Source organism: Anser cygnoides, chromosome 10 (assembly GCF_040182565.1).
Source record: "Anser cygnoides isolate HZ-2024a breed goose chromosome 10, Taihu_goose_T2T_genome, whole genome shotgun sequence".
Classification (NCBI taxonomy): Eukaryota; Metazoa; Chordata; class Aves; order Anseriformes; family Anatidae; genus Anser; species Anser cygnoides.
Window position 1 is genome coordinate 21,003,798 of NC_089882.1, and position 18,514 is coordinate 21,022,311.

An 18,514-nucleotide genomic window follows, 5' to 3' on the forward strand; every position below is an offset into this window, starting at 1 on the left:
TTCATTAATGACATAGGCAGTAGGATTGAATGCACCCTCAACAGGTTTGTAGATGACACCCGAGTGCGGTGGTACAGTTGACATGTGTGTTAGTGGGAAGAGATGTCCTCCAGAGGGACACTGACAGACTTGAGAAGTAGGTCCAAGTGAACCTCAAACTCCAATAAGGTGCTGCACCGGGGCTGGGGCAATCCCCAGTACCAGTATAGGCTGGGGGATGAACTGACTGAGAGTAGCCCTGCAGAGAAAGCCTTGGGGGTACTGGTGGATGAAACATCACATATGAGCTGGCAGTGTTTGTAGCCCAGAAAGCCAACCATATTCTGGGCTGCACCAAAAGAATCGTGGCCAGCAGGTCACGGGAGGTGACCCTGCCCCTCTACTCTGCTCTCCTAAGGCCCCACCTGGAGCACTGCATCCAGCTCTGGGCTCCCCGGTACAAGACAGACGTGAACCTGTGAGAGCACATCCAGAGGAGGGGCATAAAAATGATCAGAGGGTTGGAACACCTGCCTGTGAAGAAAAGCTGAAAGAGTTGGGGGTATTTAGCCTAGGAAAGACTCTAGGGAGACCTTACTGCAGCCTTTCAACAGGAAGATGGAGGAAGACTTTTTTTTTTTTTTTTTTTTAACCACATCCTGTAGTAACAGGAGAAGGGGTGGCAGTTTTAAACTGCAAGAAGGTTCATTTACAATGAAAAAAATATCTTCCGGTATTATGTTGAAGGTGCTGAGACACTGGAACAGGTTGCCCAGATTTTTTGTGGTTGCCCCACCACTGGGAGCACTCCGAGTCCGGCTGGACAAGGCTTTCAGCAACCTGATCTAGTGACAGGTGTCCCTGCCCAGAGCAGTAGCACTGGACTAGATGGCTTTGAAAGGTCCCTTCCAACCCAAACTGTTCTATGATTTGTACATAAATTTCCCAGACTGAAATGTTGCTAAGGTTCAGGAATGGGAGGAATAAATGTTCTGTTCAGGAATAGCAGAAAAATTATGAACAATATAACTGATTTTAAGATTTCAGTAACAATTTGGGGACTAAATGAAATATCTTACTGTTCTTTAAGCTGATATATTATATTTTTTTCCTAAAAGATTCATTTGAATTGATGTCAGTGTACATGGTTGGTTTAAATTTCAGTGTCTGTTGAGGGGCAATCCAGAAAGGAATGAATACATGATGACTCAGTCCTATCTGTTTAAGGACTATTGCCACAGAATAACGTTGTAAAAAGCTTTACAGTGTACATCTAGAAAACAGTAGAACTGAACTGATCAAAAAAGGTACAATAGTATAATGAAGCTGACTGTTCTAACAAAAGTAAAGCCACTAACAGCAAGACCCACCGATTCCTCAGTGAAATCTGTAAACACCAAAATCATATTAACTACGGATGGACAGAACATTTTAAAATTCAAGAGGGGGATAAACTTGCCTTGATACCGTCACAAGAAGGTAAAAGGGGCTTAGGAAAACTGAAACTTATTCTTAGTCCACATACAAGCAAAGAGAAATTTGAGAGCAGCTCTCTTCTCAAATAGGCTTATCCCACCATTTGGGGGCTGCTGCCACTTCACATTCCAGCACCATCACCTACACTACAAAAAAAATCCCTAGAATGACAGATTTCTCTGCTACCACAATCAACTCATTCTTTTCTTAATACGGTCTCTCTTCCAAGATATACATGAAACACAGAATATTTTAGAGAATTTTATATTCTCTAGAACATAACGATCAGCTGAAGACATTAGGAATACTAACAGCTCAATTAAAAAAAAATTGTTGCAACTTATGAAAAGCATATGCAGACTGGTACTTGAAAGTTTCAGAGAAAAGTACCCTGATGGAAACTGCACTACCTTCCACTGTAGTTACTGTATAATTTCAATTTACAGAAAGATGTGCAAGTATTTAACACATTGCTGTACATTTATATCTTCTTCCCTTAACTTCCATAAATGCAATGTACTTCATATTTCATCCTTCAGCATCTTCCTAAAGAGAACCATCTCACATTTTCAGCATGAAATTTTTTTCTATAATTTAAGAGATCTCTCTGCTTATACACCAGAACGGTAAAACACAACTGGCAGAAAGACAACCAGTTTCACATGACTGCTAAAACCAGCCCCTGAAGTACCCAGTACCTACTGCAACTACCGTTCATATACAATGCAAGACCAACAGATGTCTGTCAATACTTGAAGTATATTGCTAGGATATGCCAAGACAAGGATGCAGCATCCACTGATTATAAACCAAGTATTTTCATGTTATTTTTCAACATATCCTCCATTATGATCCTTGATCCACTAATTAAGTGATGTTTTTAGTTTCACACCGGTTTTTATTGAATCAGGTGCCACACTTTTTTAGGCTGCATGGTATTCCCCAATCAGTTTCCTCTACAGAAAGAAATACACAATAGCACTTGTTTGTTTAGCAGCAATCTGAAGACAATTAGCTTCCACCACCCCCCAACCACCAAAAACCTAGAACTGATTACCAGGGTCAAAGGGGAAATGAGTGTTTATGATAGGTAGTCTTCCAACCCATTTAAACTGCCTTGGTTCTCTTTCCTCCTTTTAAATTTAGGAGCATGCTACAGGACACTACAGGATCCAAATGAGGTCTGTAACAGAAGTGGTGCAAATATTAAAATTAGTACTTAACGGTCAGAACAATCTGGAAAAATATGGAAGTGCAAGATACCTGTTCAACAAGAGACGCACTCCTCATAGCAAGACTGTCCTTGACACTATCATATCAATGAAATTGATAAATATAATTATTATTTTGGAAGACTAAGTCAGAGAATCTTAGTGGAAACCTAATACAGTTTACATACAGTTGTACACATCCTCTTAACAGCCCTTAGGTGCTCTCCAAACGTACAGTGCAAACAGACCTTCATGGTTGAGCACGTTAGGAAAGCTGACACCTCTACCTTAACCGAGGATTTCTGTCTAAGTTTGCAGCAATCTGCAACACTTAATTTCCTTTAGCTTCACCAAGACAGTTTTATTGCTGCATTTGTACTATTATAATAGGTTACTAAAAAAATCTGCACTTCATTAAATTGTGAACTCCCCATTTCTACAATTCTAAATGAAAAAGACTTGCAAGAAATACACTTTTAAATCTTTCAAGACCACACTGCAACTGATGGTTACAAAAACAACAAACAAAAACAAAAAAGGAAAAAAAAATGCTGTCCTAGAATTTCACTTTAACAGAAAGTCAGCAACATTTAAAAAAAAAAAACAGGAAGGAATTGTTTCAGTTACTTTGCTTTGCTGACATTAATTCATAAAATCAGACTGACATTTTTTGGTAATTTAACATCGTCTTTCCCCAGAAAACAGGAGAACTATATACAGTTACCTCAAACAAGATACCGAATCTTACTTATACTGAATTAGGTGATAGCTATACAGCCATTTTGTGCACACAACTTAAAGTCATTTGTAAATTGTAGCTCCACGCAGCTCCTGTTTAACACATGAAGTTCTTGATACACGAAGAATAGTTGCAAATGTTTTGGTAAAAAAAGTATTCACAAGAAATTCACATTTATAACTTTGTTTAGTGACATCTTACTTAACTTTTTTCCCCCCCCTCTTGATTTCTGTGTTTCAAGCGCTTTGTGTTGTGTTTCTTTTTATATCAGATGCCCTGAATTTGGAACCTAGTTCCGTAGTTCTGCAGTGTGCTTCTTTTTGAAGTATTCCAGCAACCTTTTATTATGAACTCTCACATTAACCATCTTTTTCCTTAGAAATAATCCACAGTGAAAGCAATTTATAGTTATTTCCTTCCCCTGCCACCTTGAATATAATTATGCAAATTAAACCACAGAGGTATTCAAATGAAAAAAGGTAAATTTAATTCAACATCCTGCTGTGAAATTTTACAACATGGTATTAAATAAAATAATGTTGGATCCAATATAACAGACATGGAAATACCAGTTTTTAGATTCAGGTTTTGATGTCTGATCTGTGTCTTAGTTTTTCCAGTGTTAAAATTAGGAAATTAGTATTTCTCACCTAGGACCTTTGGTGGTAGATATGCACACAGCACCATTAAAACAGTTTCACTGTTTTCTGGATTACTGTCCTTCTACAGTATCAACATTTTGAGAAGACAAGAACTTACCATGCCATTTGCCTTTGTAAACAGTTCCAAAAGAACCTGACCCTATTCTTGTAGAAAGCATGACTTCACTTGCTTCTATTTCCCAGTAATAACTGGAATCTCTTTGTCCACGAGGCCTCTGGAACAAAAATAGGCATAGCTTTAGTTAATTATTTAATCAAGTAGATTATATACACTAATATATGCACCAAGAATTAAATAATTTCATTCACACAAAATTAGGATGCACTAAAGCCTTGAGGATTTTGTTCCTGTAGTTTGCACTTCTGTTTTTCTCAGTTTTGATAGGCAGAGGGGGTACCTAACAACACTAAATTAAATAAAAATTTAAATAGATAACAAAAGAAAACATTAAGTACACGTTCTTTATTTATTCATTTAATTATTTTCCAGAATACCATTTAATTATTTCCCAAACTAATTTTTTTTTCATAGAAGAAATACAAAATGTATTATTCTTGGAAGGCTTTAACTGCTTACGAAACTATCTTTAATTTCTGCACTAAAAACTTAAACCCTGATCCGAGACCTCAAGAGGAACAAATAATTGTGGGTTTAAATAATTAAGTATTTGAAGACATCTGAAATATTTAAGAAACTTACTTAAAAAAAAAATCACAACACTCAAATTGAAGAACTCTTTTACATATTTAAAATGTTAAAAATGGTAAAAATTACTTACAATTTTGTTTTTTTCTTGTGTATTAGATCCAGGGGCTCTCTCTCTTTGGGCTGGGACTGGGGTTTTGGGCTGAGACCAGCCAGTTGGGCTCATATTATTAGGACTTCCAGACAGAGCAGAGGGTGAAGCTTAAATATAAAAATAGAATAAAATAGTTATGAACCATAAAATAAACACAAAATAATACTACACTTTTATTATTATTATTGAAACCATACCTGATTCACTATGGCTTCGAATTGCATCCTAAAACAGAGAAGACAGATCAAAAGAGTTAGTAAGTACACAATAGCATACAAAGAAACAAGCACGAGTAGTTGTGTTGAAATACTTCTTAATAGTTTTGATCAAGTATCATACAATATTAACCAAGACCCTTTAAAAGATGACAGCTTAGTTATTTTCTAGTTATAAGAACCCTATTTGCTACGAAACATGCACGTTGTCAATTTTTACAACACATTAAAAATATTCACAGCATATTAAAAGGTATTACTACAAAAAAAAAGGGGGGGGGGGGGGGGGGGGGGGGGGAAGACATCGAACAAGAATAAATACCAGAAATACTTTCTGCATTCCCACCACTCTGTTGCTACACATGCTTGCATTTCAGATCTGAACATAGCTCCTGTCATGGTTCTGTATCTCCAGGGGACAATTTTTCAAAAAGGTTTTGGATTATAAGTAGGAAACCTCAAAAAGCCTCTAAAACATTCCAGGTCAATATACATTTTGAAATAGTATGGTAGAGATATTTCAACACATAATAAGCTACATCTTGTGCTCTGATACAAAAACAGCTCCTTTTCAAAACATTTTTTCACAGATTAAAGTCTGATGATATTTGAAAAGCATGTTCTTACACAGTTCACTAGTTGGTACAGTATGACAACTCTCACCTCATGCCACAGGCACTTTACAACACAACTCTACAGCCATGCACAAGATAAACTAAGCTCTGACAAACATGACTCCACAACTTTTCTCACCTGCTATGTATTATCCCAAAGAACATACAGGAAAGGTAAAATATCCAGGTACTGTATAAGTACAAAGCAAGAACATGCACTACAGAAATGTTAAACACTGTAAAAGTTAATAGAAGTCAATTCAAACTTTCTAACTAATTAGTACAATAACAAATGTAAGACTTCACAGGAGGACAGAACAAGCTGATATTCCACCACAGAGTTTTCAAATTAGCCCTAGTAAAGATTCATTCATGAAATGCATCATTCTAGCTAGTTAGCTGTATTCTCCCAGGCTTGAATTCTAAACAGCGTATTCTTGCAGAACTCCTCTACTCCATGCCTGAGTGAATTAAAATCTATATAACCTACCAGAGAATAATTTTTGCAAATTATTACCTTTGTCCATTTTGAGGACCATAAAGTTATTTTCAGGAACCTGCATTAATTACAAGGGGTGTTTTTCTACATCAGCCTGAGAACATAACTTCTTTCAAGCTGGCAAAGAATCACTAAATAATTTTCAATTGCTCTTGTAGTCACGTATGAGTAGTTCTTATCCGAGAAGTATTTTTGTTGAACTTCAGTCCTGATTTGAATAATATGTTTTTTGTTTATGAATTCTACAGCAAACGAACCAGAAGTGTTCTCCAGAGTTTTTCTTACAGCACAAAAAACATCATGCACCAGTGCTGTAGCCTGTCACCTTTGCTTTGATGTGAAGTACATCATGTTCCTAATCTAGGCTTTTGTACAGCTAAGTTCAACAAAATAGTTTCCAGAGAAAAACAGCCACACAACAGATGTATTTGAGAAGGTTTTAGACTTAAAAATCTGCGTGACCAAATGTAACTCTAATTCAAGCCTATTCAAGTTTATAATAAGTATCACAGTAGCATGGCTTCATCCATCTGACTAAAAATGAAGCTCTTCTATCAATTTGCCTTTTTCAATTGTTGTCCTCTGTATTTAAGTATGAACATGCTACAAAGACTTTCATTAAATCAACTCCAGATTAAACACTTCGTGTGGACACTGCCATGGCTTAGAAGTTATAGCAATCCTGTTAATCACAAGAAAACAAAAGGCACCAAGAAAATACCTACTCTTCCCCTCAAACAAAATCGTCTGCACCAGGAACTGGGAGAAGCATTCAGGCTGTTATTCTAGGCCAACACAGTAAGAGATAAAAGAACAGAACAGAGGAAGTATAAAAAAAATAATTAATGAAATGTTAGGATAAATGAAAGAAAATGTAACCTAAGTTGTTTGATATATGATAATTAAGTGCAATGAAACTTTTAAGTAATTATTCCTCTTCAAACCAAAAAAAAAAAATCATATTATTCAACCTCTGGTAAAATCCTTCATTAGGGTGGCCTTTCCTATAGCATACCTAAAGGTATTTGCTATCTTTTTTTTTTTTCTTTCTTTCTTTTTTTATTCAGTCCTCTACCCTATTTAGAAGAGGCAGAATAGAAATCATTTCCTTCTTTACTGCTATGCATAAAGGACAAAAAAAGCAATGTCTCCTCAAAGGCTCATTGCACTACCATGTTTAATAATTTATATTCTCTTTCTGGACTGCTTCATTTTTTTTTGTGTGCCATAAAAGACAGTAGGTCAGGCTTATAAAGCAGTTTAAAAAAAAAAAAAAACATAAAAATTGAGCAAGCTGCAAGCCTGTAGGAAATGCTATCTTCCCCATGAAACCCAGCTGGCACAAAGCTTCTAACCAGAAAATCTTCATGGGGCTGCAGTGCACTTTGCTTCACTTCCACCAAAGATCCAGAGGACTTCTCTGGCACATTGAAGAAAGCCTTCATATTTCAAAGAAGCCTGCAAGCTACCAGCTGAAGAAATATGCAAGTAAACTCAGCAGTCAAAGGATTTGGTTTGGCCTAAGGAGTTTTTAAACTACTCCAGAGGGGAAAAAAATAATACAGCGTGTTTTCTGAAGTTCTGCAGTTCATCACTTTCCTTCTGCAAGCCTTTCCTGCAAACCACTCCCTTACACAAACAAATAATAATTAAAAATAATAATAATTAAAAAAAAAAGAACTCTTTAGGCCTCACTTCAAAGAATTCTCTCTCAATGCTGCCAGTCTAAGGCTCTAAGGTAGGAGAAGGAAAAAAAAAAAAAAAGGATTCCTGTAATGAAGTAACAGCAGAAGTATTCTCAAGATACAGGTGGTTTTAACAGATGAGCCCGGAATCCCCATCAGTTACACATGGGTGTAACATACAACATACTGTCAGTAAGCTTTGACTAGAGGATTCAAACTCTGAGAACTATAATATCTAGACTTACACCTCCAGTCTGACTTAAAACAAACATTAGACCCCCAAAAATCCAGATTTATAAGTCTCTAAGAACATTTTAAAATATGCCCATTAATGCATACTTCTTCAGAAAAACAGAGCCTGTTTTCTTTTCAGATCTGTGAAACTTGATTGTTAAGCTCCCCCATGTCTTTACAGACACCAAAATCTACCTAGAATTTTAGTAAAGACTGCAAGAACAAGCTGTCAACTTTCTAGGCAATTATCACCTTTGTCCTTCATCACAGCCTACAAGGGAAACTGTACACAAATGACAGAAGCAAAAAAAAAAAAAGTGTTTTTGGACTGGACAGGACAACCTGGACTATTAGATAGTCAGTCACAATTTACATTGTAGTTTAACTGTGTGATATTCCATCCCTCTCAATATTACCTCAATTATCCGGCTGTCTACAGGCATTGTAGTGCTAACCATATGGACATTTGGGGTGGATGTAGATCGCTGTCTTTGGGAGAGGGAGCCCTCATTGGAAGGATTTGATGGGTTGAATGTAAAGGCATGAGGTGTAGAATACCTGTGCTGGGAACTGGGAAGAAAAGAGAGAGAAAGTGGTTATGGTTATTTTTCGCCCCGTCTAGCAATTATAAAATACTATTCAGTGTAGCCTGTCCAAAAGCAACAACATACACAGGATTTCAAACACAGGAAAAGTTGGGACTAACGTGCTAACTAAAGTATTTGGTCAGCTGAATTATTTTCCCTTCAGCTGAGAAAATACATTTAAAAAACTTGCCACACTGATCCTCTTGCCACACTGTACCTCTAAGTGTACTTCTGCCAGTATAAAATTTGCCACGGTTCATCTCAATCCCCATCAACTCACATTTAAAATACTGATAAATTACTGACTCTGTCGGATTAATTCAGACCTGTTAAATTTAAACAAACCACTCATTTCAAGCTTATTAAATGAACAACTTAAAAGGTACTTTTTACTGCTAAGCCCTATGTTTTTAAGTTTGCAAGACTGTTCAACTGTTCACACAGAACAGCCAGCAAGGAAGTCATGAAACCCAATACCAGTTAAAAAGAGGCCAACAGTAAAATCCAGTTCAACAAAGAGTTATAAATCACAGCTAATGTCAATCAAACCCTATTTATTACAAATCACACAGGTAGCTTAACCAAAACCAACCTTCACCAAAAAAAAAGTATAGTTAATAAGTCATTGTTCAGTAACACTGGAAGTAGAGTAAGACAGCAAAGAGAACATAAAATCAATTACTGATGTAGTTCCAGCTAAAATAAATAAATAAACAAACAGAACCATTTGCAAGTCAGCTACGTGCTCTGTGTCTCATTCCTGAATAGGTCAAGATTTTTTCAAAGGGATGTAGAAAAAACAAAAGATGGCCTGCCTTCTTCAGGCTCTAGAATTTAGAGGAAAAGAATACAGGCACAAATTAGGATCAGAAGACAGGCCCCTTCGGAAGAAAACAAATTTTATTCCAGCATTTAGAACTACAGGAACATTCTTGCTAGATCTCAGAACTTTCTTTAAAAGAACAGTATTTTCTGCTTCCACTGTTCTCTCTTTAATCCCCTATTAATGGTCATAACGTCAGAACTTTATTTTATTTTACACATTTGAGTCACGTATAGTAAGTGAGTTAACCCTTACGTGTATACTACCTGATCAGATGAAATAGATTTAATTCACACAAAACCAAAGGGATCCTCAAATTTTCTTAGGCAGGAAAACAAATGTCTCCACAAGCCTTTTAATATCCTCACTTAAAATCTTAGGACTAAAAATTAAAAATATAGATTCCCAATCAATGCTTTGCTTGAATCTAAGAACAAGGAAGGACATTATGTATCATCTATGACAAAGTGGTGTTGCCTTGCACGTTTATCCCAACCTTCTATGTGAGTGTTCTATTTTCAAGTAGTTGGGGGTGTTTCTTTTTTGTTGTTGTTTTATTTTGTTTTTAAACAACTGTATTTCCCAAAACAGAAATGACAGGAAATACTAGCTTACCTAACAGGTATCCGGGAGACAGACTCCCGCATCCGTCTCATTGTCAAGGGAGGTAGTGCAGGGACACCACTGTCACTGATATTTGAATTTGGGAACAATCTGAAATATCAACAAAAACAATTACAAATTCAACTGCTACACTACCTCCTGTACAATGCTCTTTAAAACTAAGAATTTAAAGGGCTGTTTCTTTTCAGCATAATTAACTTCATGAACACATCCCTGTCTTTACCTCAAGTTTTCCTTCTGTATGATATGACTAAAAACTATGTCATCAGACTCCCATCAGACTTTCATGTGTTCTTACTAAACTTCAGATACAAATCTGCAAGACTTCATACTTTCCTGACAGGGTATTTGAAGCCAAATTTTTTATTAAACCCAGGCAGTCACAATCATCCTAAATTCTGATTACTAATCAGTATAAGAAAATGCATACCTGTTTGACCAGTTGTTTTAAAAAATGCAATCACTAATCAAGACACAAAGCCATTTATAGATTTTAACACTTTTGGATAAAAGAACTTCTAACATAATGATCTTCAATTTTTTCTAACTGGTATTACGAAAGCATTATCCTTCATCACTTTTCTCACTGTTCCATTCATTTTCAATAGGGTGCGAAAGGCACTGGCAGTCCTGAAACACTCACGTTTCCAACAGCTAAAAACCAACTGAATCACGATTTCTTTTTTTCCAACACAAGTATTATGCTAGAGGAATTAGGATGCCTTCCCATGCTGAATCAAAAGGGCATTATAGTACCTGCCTGTTCATTCAGGAACTTTGTTTGCTTGTCCCAGAACATTTAAATTTACAGCACTAACAAAACGCATATAAATGGCCTTCTTCACCTGGGAACAGACAGTCATTGCTGGCTGTTTTATGAAATCAATACACACGGTCTGGAACTCTATGAAAGTGATTACACTTCCCAAAGATCCGAATTCATCTCTACAGTAAGAGATTTAAAAAAAAAAAAAAAGAAAAAAGCACTTGTCTGTCACAGAGAGTTACTGTTGCTGTTAAAAAGGAACAGTCCTTACAAGAGTTGCCTGATATTGCTCCAGTCGACACACATGGTTGGAACTTTAGTGCTGCAGTGCTCATGGAATTTATAACCGCATGTCTGACACCGAAACCCATTTAGGAGGAACTTCTGGCAGATGTCACAGAAAGCAAGCTTTAGAAATGTCTTCCGAGCCTAGAAAACACAATGAACGATTAATGCAAGATACTAGCTTCTCTTAATTAACGCAGATGAATATCTTTCGAGCTTGACATAAATAAAAACAAGGATAAAACGTTATCAGTGCCCCCAAAATATTACTGAACTTTGAATCACACTTGAGCATTCTTGCATGTATTTCCAGTTTGGTTGGAAACCTGGAAAGCTTACAAACATTTAAGGCATTATTTAATCAATAATTAAAAAAAAAAATGACGAAGTGTGCAAACATTCAAAATCACCATTTTGTACTTAGTAAGGTGACAGAGTTGGATGGGGTGGGAATTGTTTTTTGTTGTTGTTTTTGTTGTTTTGTCTACAAACTATCATCAAACCTGAAAGAGGATCAGATCATTTATTAGCTCTATTCATTTGCTCTATATTGAACAAATCTTACATCTCCCAAAAGAGAGACTGTCAAATTACTAGGCAGCATTAGCTCACAGAGCAACTCCATGACCTTGCAGAATTAACAGCACCCCTGTAAATTCAGTGCAATTGCCAACAGATCCATAAGACTGATACCTATGAATCACTAAATGTAAGATTCTGACACTCCATCATCAATTGATATTTAGCAAATTCAGTTCATGGGGAGTGGGGGGAGGATTCAAATAATCACTTCTGAAATTTCCCCCTGCTTAGAGAGCTAAAAGGCACCTAATGCCTAAAACATTCTTTGACTAAATGTGTAGTTAAACTGGTACAATTTATATCAAAATACATAAAAGGAAATACTTACAAAGTTGTGTGTAGTGAGCGGAACGTGATCAAGAAAGTCCACTTGTAATTCCTCACCAATCAAGGAGGCAGCATCAGTATTCCAATCCAAACGCACTTTTTTACTGAAAGAAAAAGCGGAGAGGACAGATTTATTTAAGAGATAAGAAGTTATGTCTCATCAATGATCTATGTTTTGCAAGCTTTCTTGAGTAAACTGAAAGCAAATACAAAAAAGCGCAGCTAATTTCTTATAGTAAGCTGTATTTCACTTCTTTAACATAAAAACATTAGAAGCAACTTCGAAGCCATAGCGATTCAACTCTTTTTATGTCTAACATGTAAGTCATTTAGATATAAAAATTATTTGAACTAAGACACCTAAAAGCTATAATGGAGTCACAGAAATACCCTTATAAACAAAACAAAAGAAATTATGAATTATGACTTAGTGACATGAAAGCAGTATTATGTGCTTCAGCACTGAAGTTACTTGTGACCTCAAAATGGACTCAGTTACATAGAGACATAAACCCACAAATGACTGCCTCATGACTGAGGCTTAAAAGAGCATTAAGCCCACGCCTTTCGAGGTGTGAAGTTAAATGTATTAACTCCATGAGATACCTTCACTCCCTCAGCTTGTAAAAGAATCATTTGGTATTTAATAGCAGCATCCCCGGTCCTACAAAAAATAAGGAATACCTGAAGTGAGATTTAAATCCAAATACTGAAAATTTGTAGAGGAATGCAGAGCCTTAAAATTGAGCACACAGAGGAGATCTTCATTTAAGTTGGCCAAGAATTTCTAGCACTGAAGTTTACAAACTACAAATGCACACGAGAACTGCACCTCAGATATGAAGTCATATCACATCACTTCAACTAGAGCATGGCAAAAATCTTTGTAAAATGATACCAGCAACTTGAGCGTACCCCTCAATTTTGAACACATTTAATACTTAGCTATAAAACAAAGCCAAACTTTTTAATACCCAGAAAGCTTAAGGTTTTGCCCTAGAGACAAAAGAGTAAGGTAAAGAAATAAACATGGAAGCGTTCACAATCAAACTGCACTTTTAAAATAAATTAGTAAAACAGTAAGCATTATTGCTGCTATTCTAGAAATAAGATTTAAAAATAATCTAGCTGACAGGTTCACTTATAACATTATGGACTCTTACCCTTTTGGTTCAGAAACGAGTCGAAAAACTGCACAGCATTCTGGCTGCAGACCTCTTACTTTAAGTGCCTTCATAAGACAATCATGTAAGGTCATCCCATTTCGCACATTTACCTGTGACCAAAGGAAAAAACTGTAGTGAATGATGGCACAATTAGTTTAATTTTTTTTGGAAAATAAAAGTTTGTTTTTTTTTTTTTTCCCTTCTCTCCTTTTCCCTAGAAGTTCCAGTAAAAATGCACAACTGTTCACTTTTAAAGTTAATAAATAAATAAACAACAAATATACTTGATTTATTTAACAACTGACTGCTGTGCCCTCCAATTTAATTCCCTGCATGTTAAGCCAGCCTGCAGGGCTGGCATGTTTTCTGCTCCTGCATACTTAAGCAAAGGAAGTTTTGAAGCCATTTTATAACTTCTGAATTTCTTACTAAGTTTCTGTGAAACAATTTTATACAGCACTTATACATGTAGGTAGCCTATAAAAGCAATAGAAATGCAGACAAATGGCATTACCTTAAATATAGAAAAAGACTTAATTCAAACTTCAGGAAACTTTGCTTAAGATTATATTTATTACTGGTACACTCAGCTCTAGAAAATCTCATAGCAGTGTTCCCCCAAAAAGTTCTACTTCAGCTTTATCTACCATACTTCACTGTGGACATTTACGAGAAGAAAATGGTGACGGAAATGACTACAATTTACTTCACACAGGCTTCATTGTTACATCAGCCAACTGTTTTCTTTTACTGTTAATATTTAAGCAACATGTCTTGCTCACATACATTCGAAAAATACAGCACTGAGATAGAGAAACACTGGTGCTCAAAATACAACCATACTGTTTTCAAAACGTGTCCTCTAGAATTAGAAAACTGATGACAATGTATTTAAACACAGAAAGACCTTTTTGTGAAGCTTGGTATTTCTACTGCCAAATACATGTCATAGTATTAGCAATGGGAATAGTACTACATTTCTTACATAAAAGTAACACAGACTTACCACTGTGCGTTGCTTGTTGGGCAAGAAAACCCGAATGGTATTACTAGTTTTAGAAGTATCTGATATTTTGCCATCATCAGATGCTCGGCGTTGATAACCAAACTGCTGGACGATAGTCGGCGAAATACAGTTTGGGCCATCAAAGACAGAATCCTTGAGTCCAAAACCGTTACTGATAGTCTTCCAAGCTCCCTGAATGTGCTCCATTGATGCAGTCTAAAAAACAACAAAATTAAGAGAGTGAGGGAAAATTAAAATATACACGATACAGTTCACCCACATCTGCAAAGTTAGCCCAAGTCTTGAAAGCATTTGCTTTTCTGTACATGCACAGGTCATCGGGCATATATGTGTAATTCCATTCTCATTGCATCTCTGGTGTCAAAGCAGCAGTTTATCATCATCTTAATTTAGACACTTGATGCCTGAAGGTAGTTAAATGCTAGCTGCAGGCCAAAAGAATAGTCCTGTGTGCAAGATACGGTATGCAAGCATTAGCACATTATATATATTTTAAGAAAGAAAAAGAGGCCCAACAGAAATTATAATAAACATTAAAAAAAATGAAGAAAATCTGTTTTTATCAGTGACTTTGGGGGGCTGGCTTGGGTCCTCCTTTCTGTTTTTGCGGTTTGTTTGTTTGTTTTGAGAAGAGTAGCAACACACGCTACACTCAGTGACATTTCAGCGTAAGCATCTCCAAGCGCAGAGACATGAACGCTCCCCTGCACACTGCTAAATGTGTACCCAGTACTACTTCTGCAAACTCAGGGATAATAATAAAGGTATTTTTTTTCCCAGCTCTTACAATTCCAGTATGGTTTGAACTCCAAATCATATTCCAAATGCATCTTATTCAAAACTAAGCAAAGTAAGAAACAGTTCTGAAATTTGAAACGTTATCCTTGCCAAATTTCAAAGTAGTCAGACTCATTACCAAGCTTTCAATAATAGTAATAATAATAGCAATAATGGAATAATGAAAATAAGCTTGGTAGCTTATTAACCCCCCAAAAAATGCATCCCTCTGTAAACATCTGAGAAATTGATATTCAGAACTACCCAGTGTACTTTTGCCACGTAAGTAGATTAATGCCAGCTTTAATCTTAGGCCTTGTGCACAATCACTATATTCCTGATGACCTCTATGAACCGGAAAGAAAGTCATATTAAAGCTGCTAAATCAAAAAACAAGTCAGCCAGGAAATACCAAAATAAAGGTCTTCCAAGCAATCTTAAGTCCATCCCCTTATGGCACAGTAAAGCCTACTCTGAAAGACCTCTGTTGTTTCCTAAAGCCACCAACAACTCAGTGCAGAACACCAAACACGCCTTTACTGAACACCTATCAGCAGCTATTCAAGTCTCATTTTGTGCTTATTTGAATCCTCCAATTCATTTCAGGCCTTTTTCTGCAGCACCCATGCTAGAGACCATGTGCTCCCCCCACCCCGAACAGACACACAGGTTGGTCAGAGAAAAAAGGCTGTTTGCTACAGCTGAAGAGCTAAAGTAATGGAATTCATGGAAAACATCTCCACTGGTGTTAAGTGTCCATTTTGAGATGCCCAGAAGTATAAACTTTGAATTTCAGAGTGTTTCCACTCAAAGCACAACTACAAAAAGCCTGGTAAGCACTCGACATTGCTACAGACCTACACCCAGACGTGACTAGTACCTAGAAAGGAAACATAACCAACACCCTTGAAGAAAAGGGTCTGGTTCATGTGAAACACCTACCACTGCATGCAGACTGCAGCAGAAGCGAGAAGGAAAAAAAATCCATTCTCTCTCTTTAGTAAACCACTACCTACCTCATTCTCTACATATCTTTTAATTTATGTAACAAATCCACTGCATGTAATACTGCTAAAAATATTCATGGGAGGAATTATATCAGGTTTCTGTTTCAAATTTCAGTGAAACAACATCATACAGAAAGGAACGGCATAATTCTGGTGCCATTCTCTGGCCTAGAAGTAATCTTCTTTCCCAAATGACTGTGTATATAAGATTTTCCCATAATCTCTAAAAAGCACACTTCTGTAGTGTGTTCTTACCACGTACATATTTTTGTCACGTCCTATTGATATTTTCTAGAAACAGTCCACAGCCACAAAACATTAGCAAGCAAGACGACTGATTTCATAAACTAGGCAATAGCGATAGCTATATGGGAAGTCTAAAAAGATGCCGGTGAGAGCAAGAGCAGTACTGATTCTACACGACTGCTACTGTAACAGTACTGGTACTGTAACTGGTACTATTTCCTGAACTTGTAAGACAAATTGAATTAATCTAAGTTTGTAAGAAACATACTCAGTGAAAAAGTTACCTGTTTTCTTCCCTACAAATCTCTACACTAGCTCACCCACGGGATCAGGTGAGCACTTGTTCTGCGGAAAGACTGCAGCTGAAGAGGGGCAAAACTGCACGAGAGCAAACTTCAGTCAGTCAACCCACTCACAAACTGCATCTGAAGTTACTTGTGAACCGCCCTTAACTCAAAGCAGATCGCCCTGTCTGCTTCTGTGCTCAGTCTCTTCTTGGTACACCAGGTCAGAAGCTTGGAGATGTGAAAGATGTCAGGCTATAAACTATAGAGAAGTTTTTCTTGTGTGTACTTTTCAAGGAAACAGACACAGGGTGCATAAATGAAAGGCCTTTTGTGCTCCCTCTTATTTCTAAGGCATCTGGTATATTCGCTTGTCCCCTCTCCCACGAAATTTGTTGTGCACCAAAACCACCTCACCTTTCTCCACACCCATTAAAAACCACACACCTCCACCCTCCGTTCCACACTATGGCCTCTTATGCTCCATGCTAGTGGGGGTCTTACCGGTTAGTTGGTGAACATTTCTTTCACTGAGGACGTACCCAATGACCGCATACACAAGAACATACACATCCTCCTGCCAGCCATCATCACTCCTGCACCAATGCCATCAGCTCTGCAGGCCCACTTCTTCAAAGGTTCATAACGTACTTTAAAATGCCAGTAATATCTAAAGCTCTATACCCAATCAAGACCTAATAGGATTTAGATATTTTAAATTATTTCTTTTTTAAACCCATCACACAGTAATGACAGCAGTTGATGGGAACAAGGAATGGGAACAAAGAAGTTCTGAAAAAAGGAAGGAGAAGTGGAGATAAAAGTGAGGAAAATAACAGAGTTCAGCATGCAGAAACAACTACAAGTACAATAATCTAAGCATTCGTATGTATTTTCCTACACTTAGGAAACAGAAAGGAGAAAAAAAGGTATGTACAATACCAACAACCACGTTGTGCATACAGATAGCTACAAGAGTAACTAATTAGATAGCAGCAATAAAAAGAATGGGGATAAATTGTTATATAAGAATATTACGATGAAACTCAGTCAGTCTGTTCTATGTCCTCCTCTCCACTTACCCACACTATGGGGAATCCTTCTTTATTTCAAATTTCTGGGTACTGTATGAGACAAACCAAGAAGAGAAGAGCCCGGCTGGATTTCTCCACTGGCACGCTGAGGTGCAGAACAGCTGGGCAACACCAACACCTCCCTGGTGCTACTGCTCAAATCAGTTGACAACAACGTAACATTAATACATTTTGTCATGCTGCCAACGTTTCCTGAAGAATTCAAGTGAAAACAGGAAATGACAAAAAAATTCAAACTTGCATCTTGACAGAAGCCGGGTTTCATACCACAAAAAGGTCCTTCCCTACTCCAGCAGCGCTCTGCCCCAGTACCAAAGGCTGCTGAGGCCACAGAAGGGCCTACCCACAGAAGTGAATTTTGAGCCTGCTGGACACACAATTACAAAAACAAGATCAACAACTGCTACCAGCCTGCTGTACAATACAGATGTCAGCAGTATCCTTCATCGCGCAGCCACGTCCTTCTCTATCCTAGGACCTTTGCCTCGTGTAAGTGTTCTGCTCAAGGAAATGCAGTATGTTCAGAGGCTCTCTGAACAGCCAGCACTCTGAGGAGGCAGCTGCAGTTATTCACCAGCAACTTAGATAAGCTAGAGGAGGCAGCAGTCATGTATTTCCTGTTCTTATAACTACTACTGCAAAGTAAACTCTGGCAGAAAACAGGAATAAACTGCTGCAAGTCATAGTAATGTTAATCTGCCGTAGAGAGATTTACTTGAGCTAACCCACCTTAGTCCTTGATGACTAAGCCTACTGGGTAACTTAGCGTCAAACCTGGAAGGGATTCCAGGAGCTTAGGCAGCAA

General features: G+C 37.2%; 1 protein-coding gene across 8 annotated transcripts in view; it reads right to left on the reverse strand.

Moving 5' to 3' along the window:
• RAF1 (Raf-1 proto-oncogene, serine/threonine kinase) overlaps nucleotides 1-18,514 on the reverse strand; it is a 78,169-nt gene that overhangs the window by 12,879 nt on the left and 46,776 nt on the right. For 5 of the 8 annotated variants that reach the window (XM_067002859.1, XM_067002857.1, XM_067002862.1 and 2 more), the window contains 10 exons: nucleotides 14,281-14,496; nucleotides 13,272-13,384; nucleotides 12,110-12,212; nucleotides 11,186-11,343; nucleotides 10,140-10,238; nucleotides 8,531-8,684; nucleotides 6,921-6,980; nucleotides 5,065-5,092; nucleotides 4,847-4,974; nucleotides 4,165-4,282 (listed from right to left, as the gene is read on the reverse strand). In XM_067002859.1, the coding sequence (XP_066858960.1) occupies nucleotides 4,165-4,282; nucleotides 4,847-4,974; nucleotides 5,065-5,092; nucleotides 6,921-6,980; nucleotides 8,531-8,684; nucleotides 10,140-10,238; nucleotides 11,186-11,343; nucleotides 12,110-12,212; nucleotides 13,272-13,384; nucleotides 14,281-14,487 (1,168 nt within the window). In that variant the 5' untranslated portion in view covers nucleotides 14,488-14,496. The remainder of the gene's footprint in view (nucleotides 1-4,164; nucleotides 4,283-4,846; nucleotides 4,975-5,064; nucleotides 5,093-6,920; nucleotides 6,981-8,530; nucleotides 8,685-10,139; nucleotides 10,239-11,185; nucleotides 11,344-12,109; nucleotides 12,213-13,271; nucleotides 13,385-14,280; nucleotides 14,497-18,514) is intronic. The other 3 variants (XM_067002861.1, XM_067002856.1, XM_013187685.2) reach the window with 3 other exon arrangements.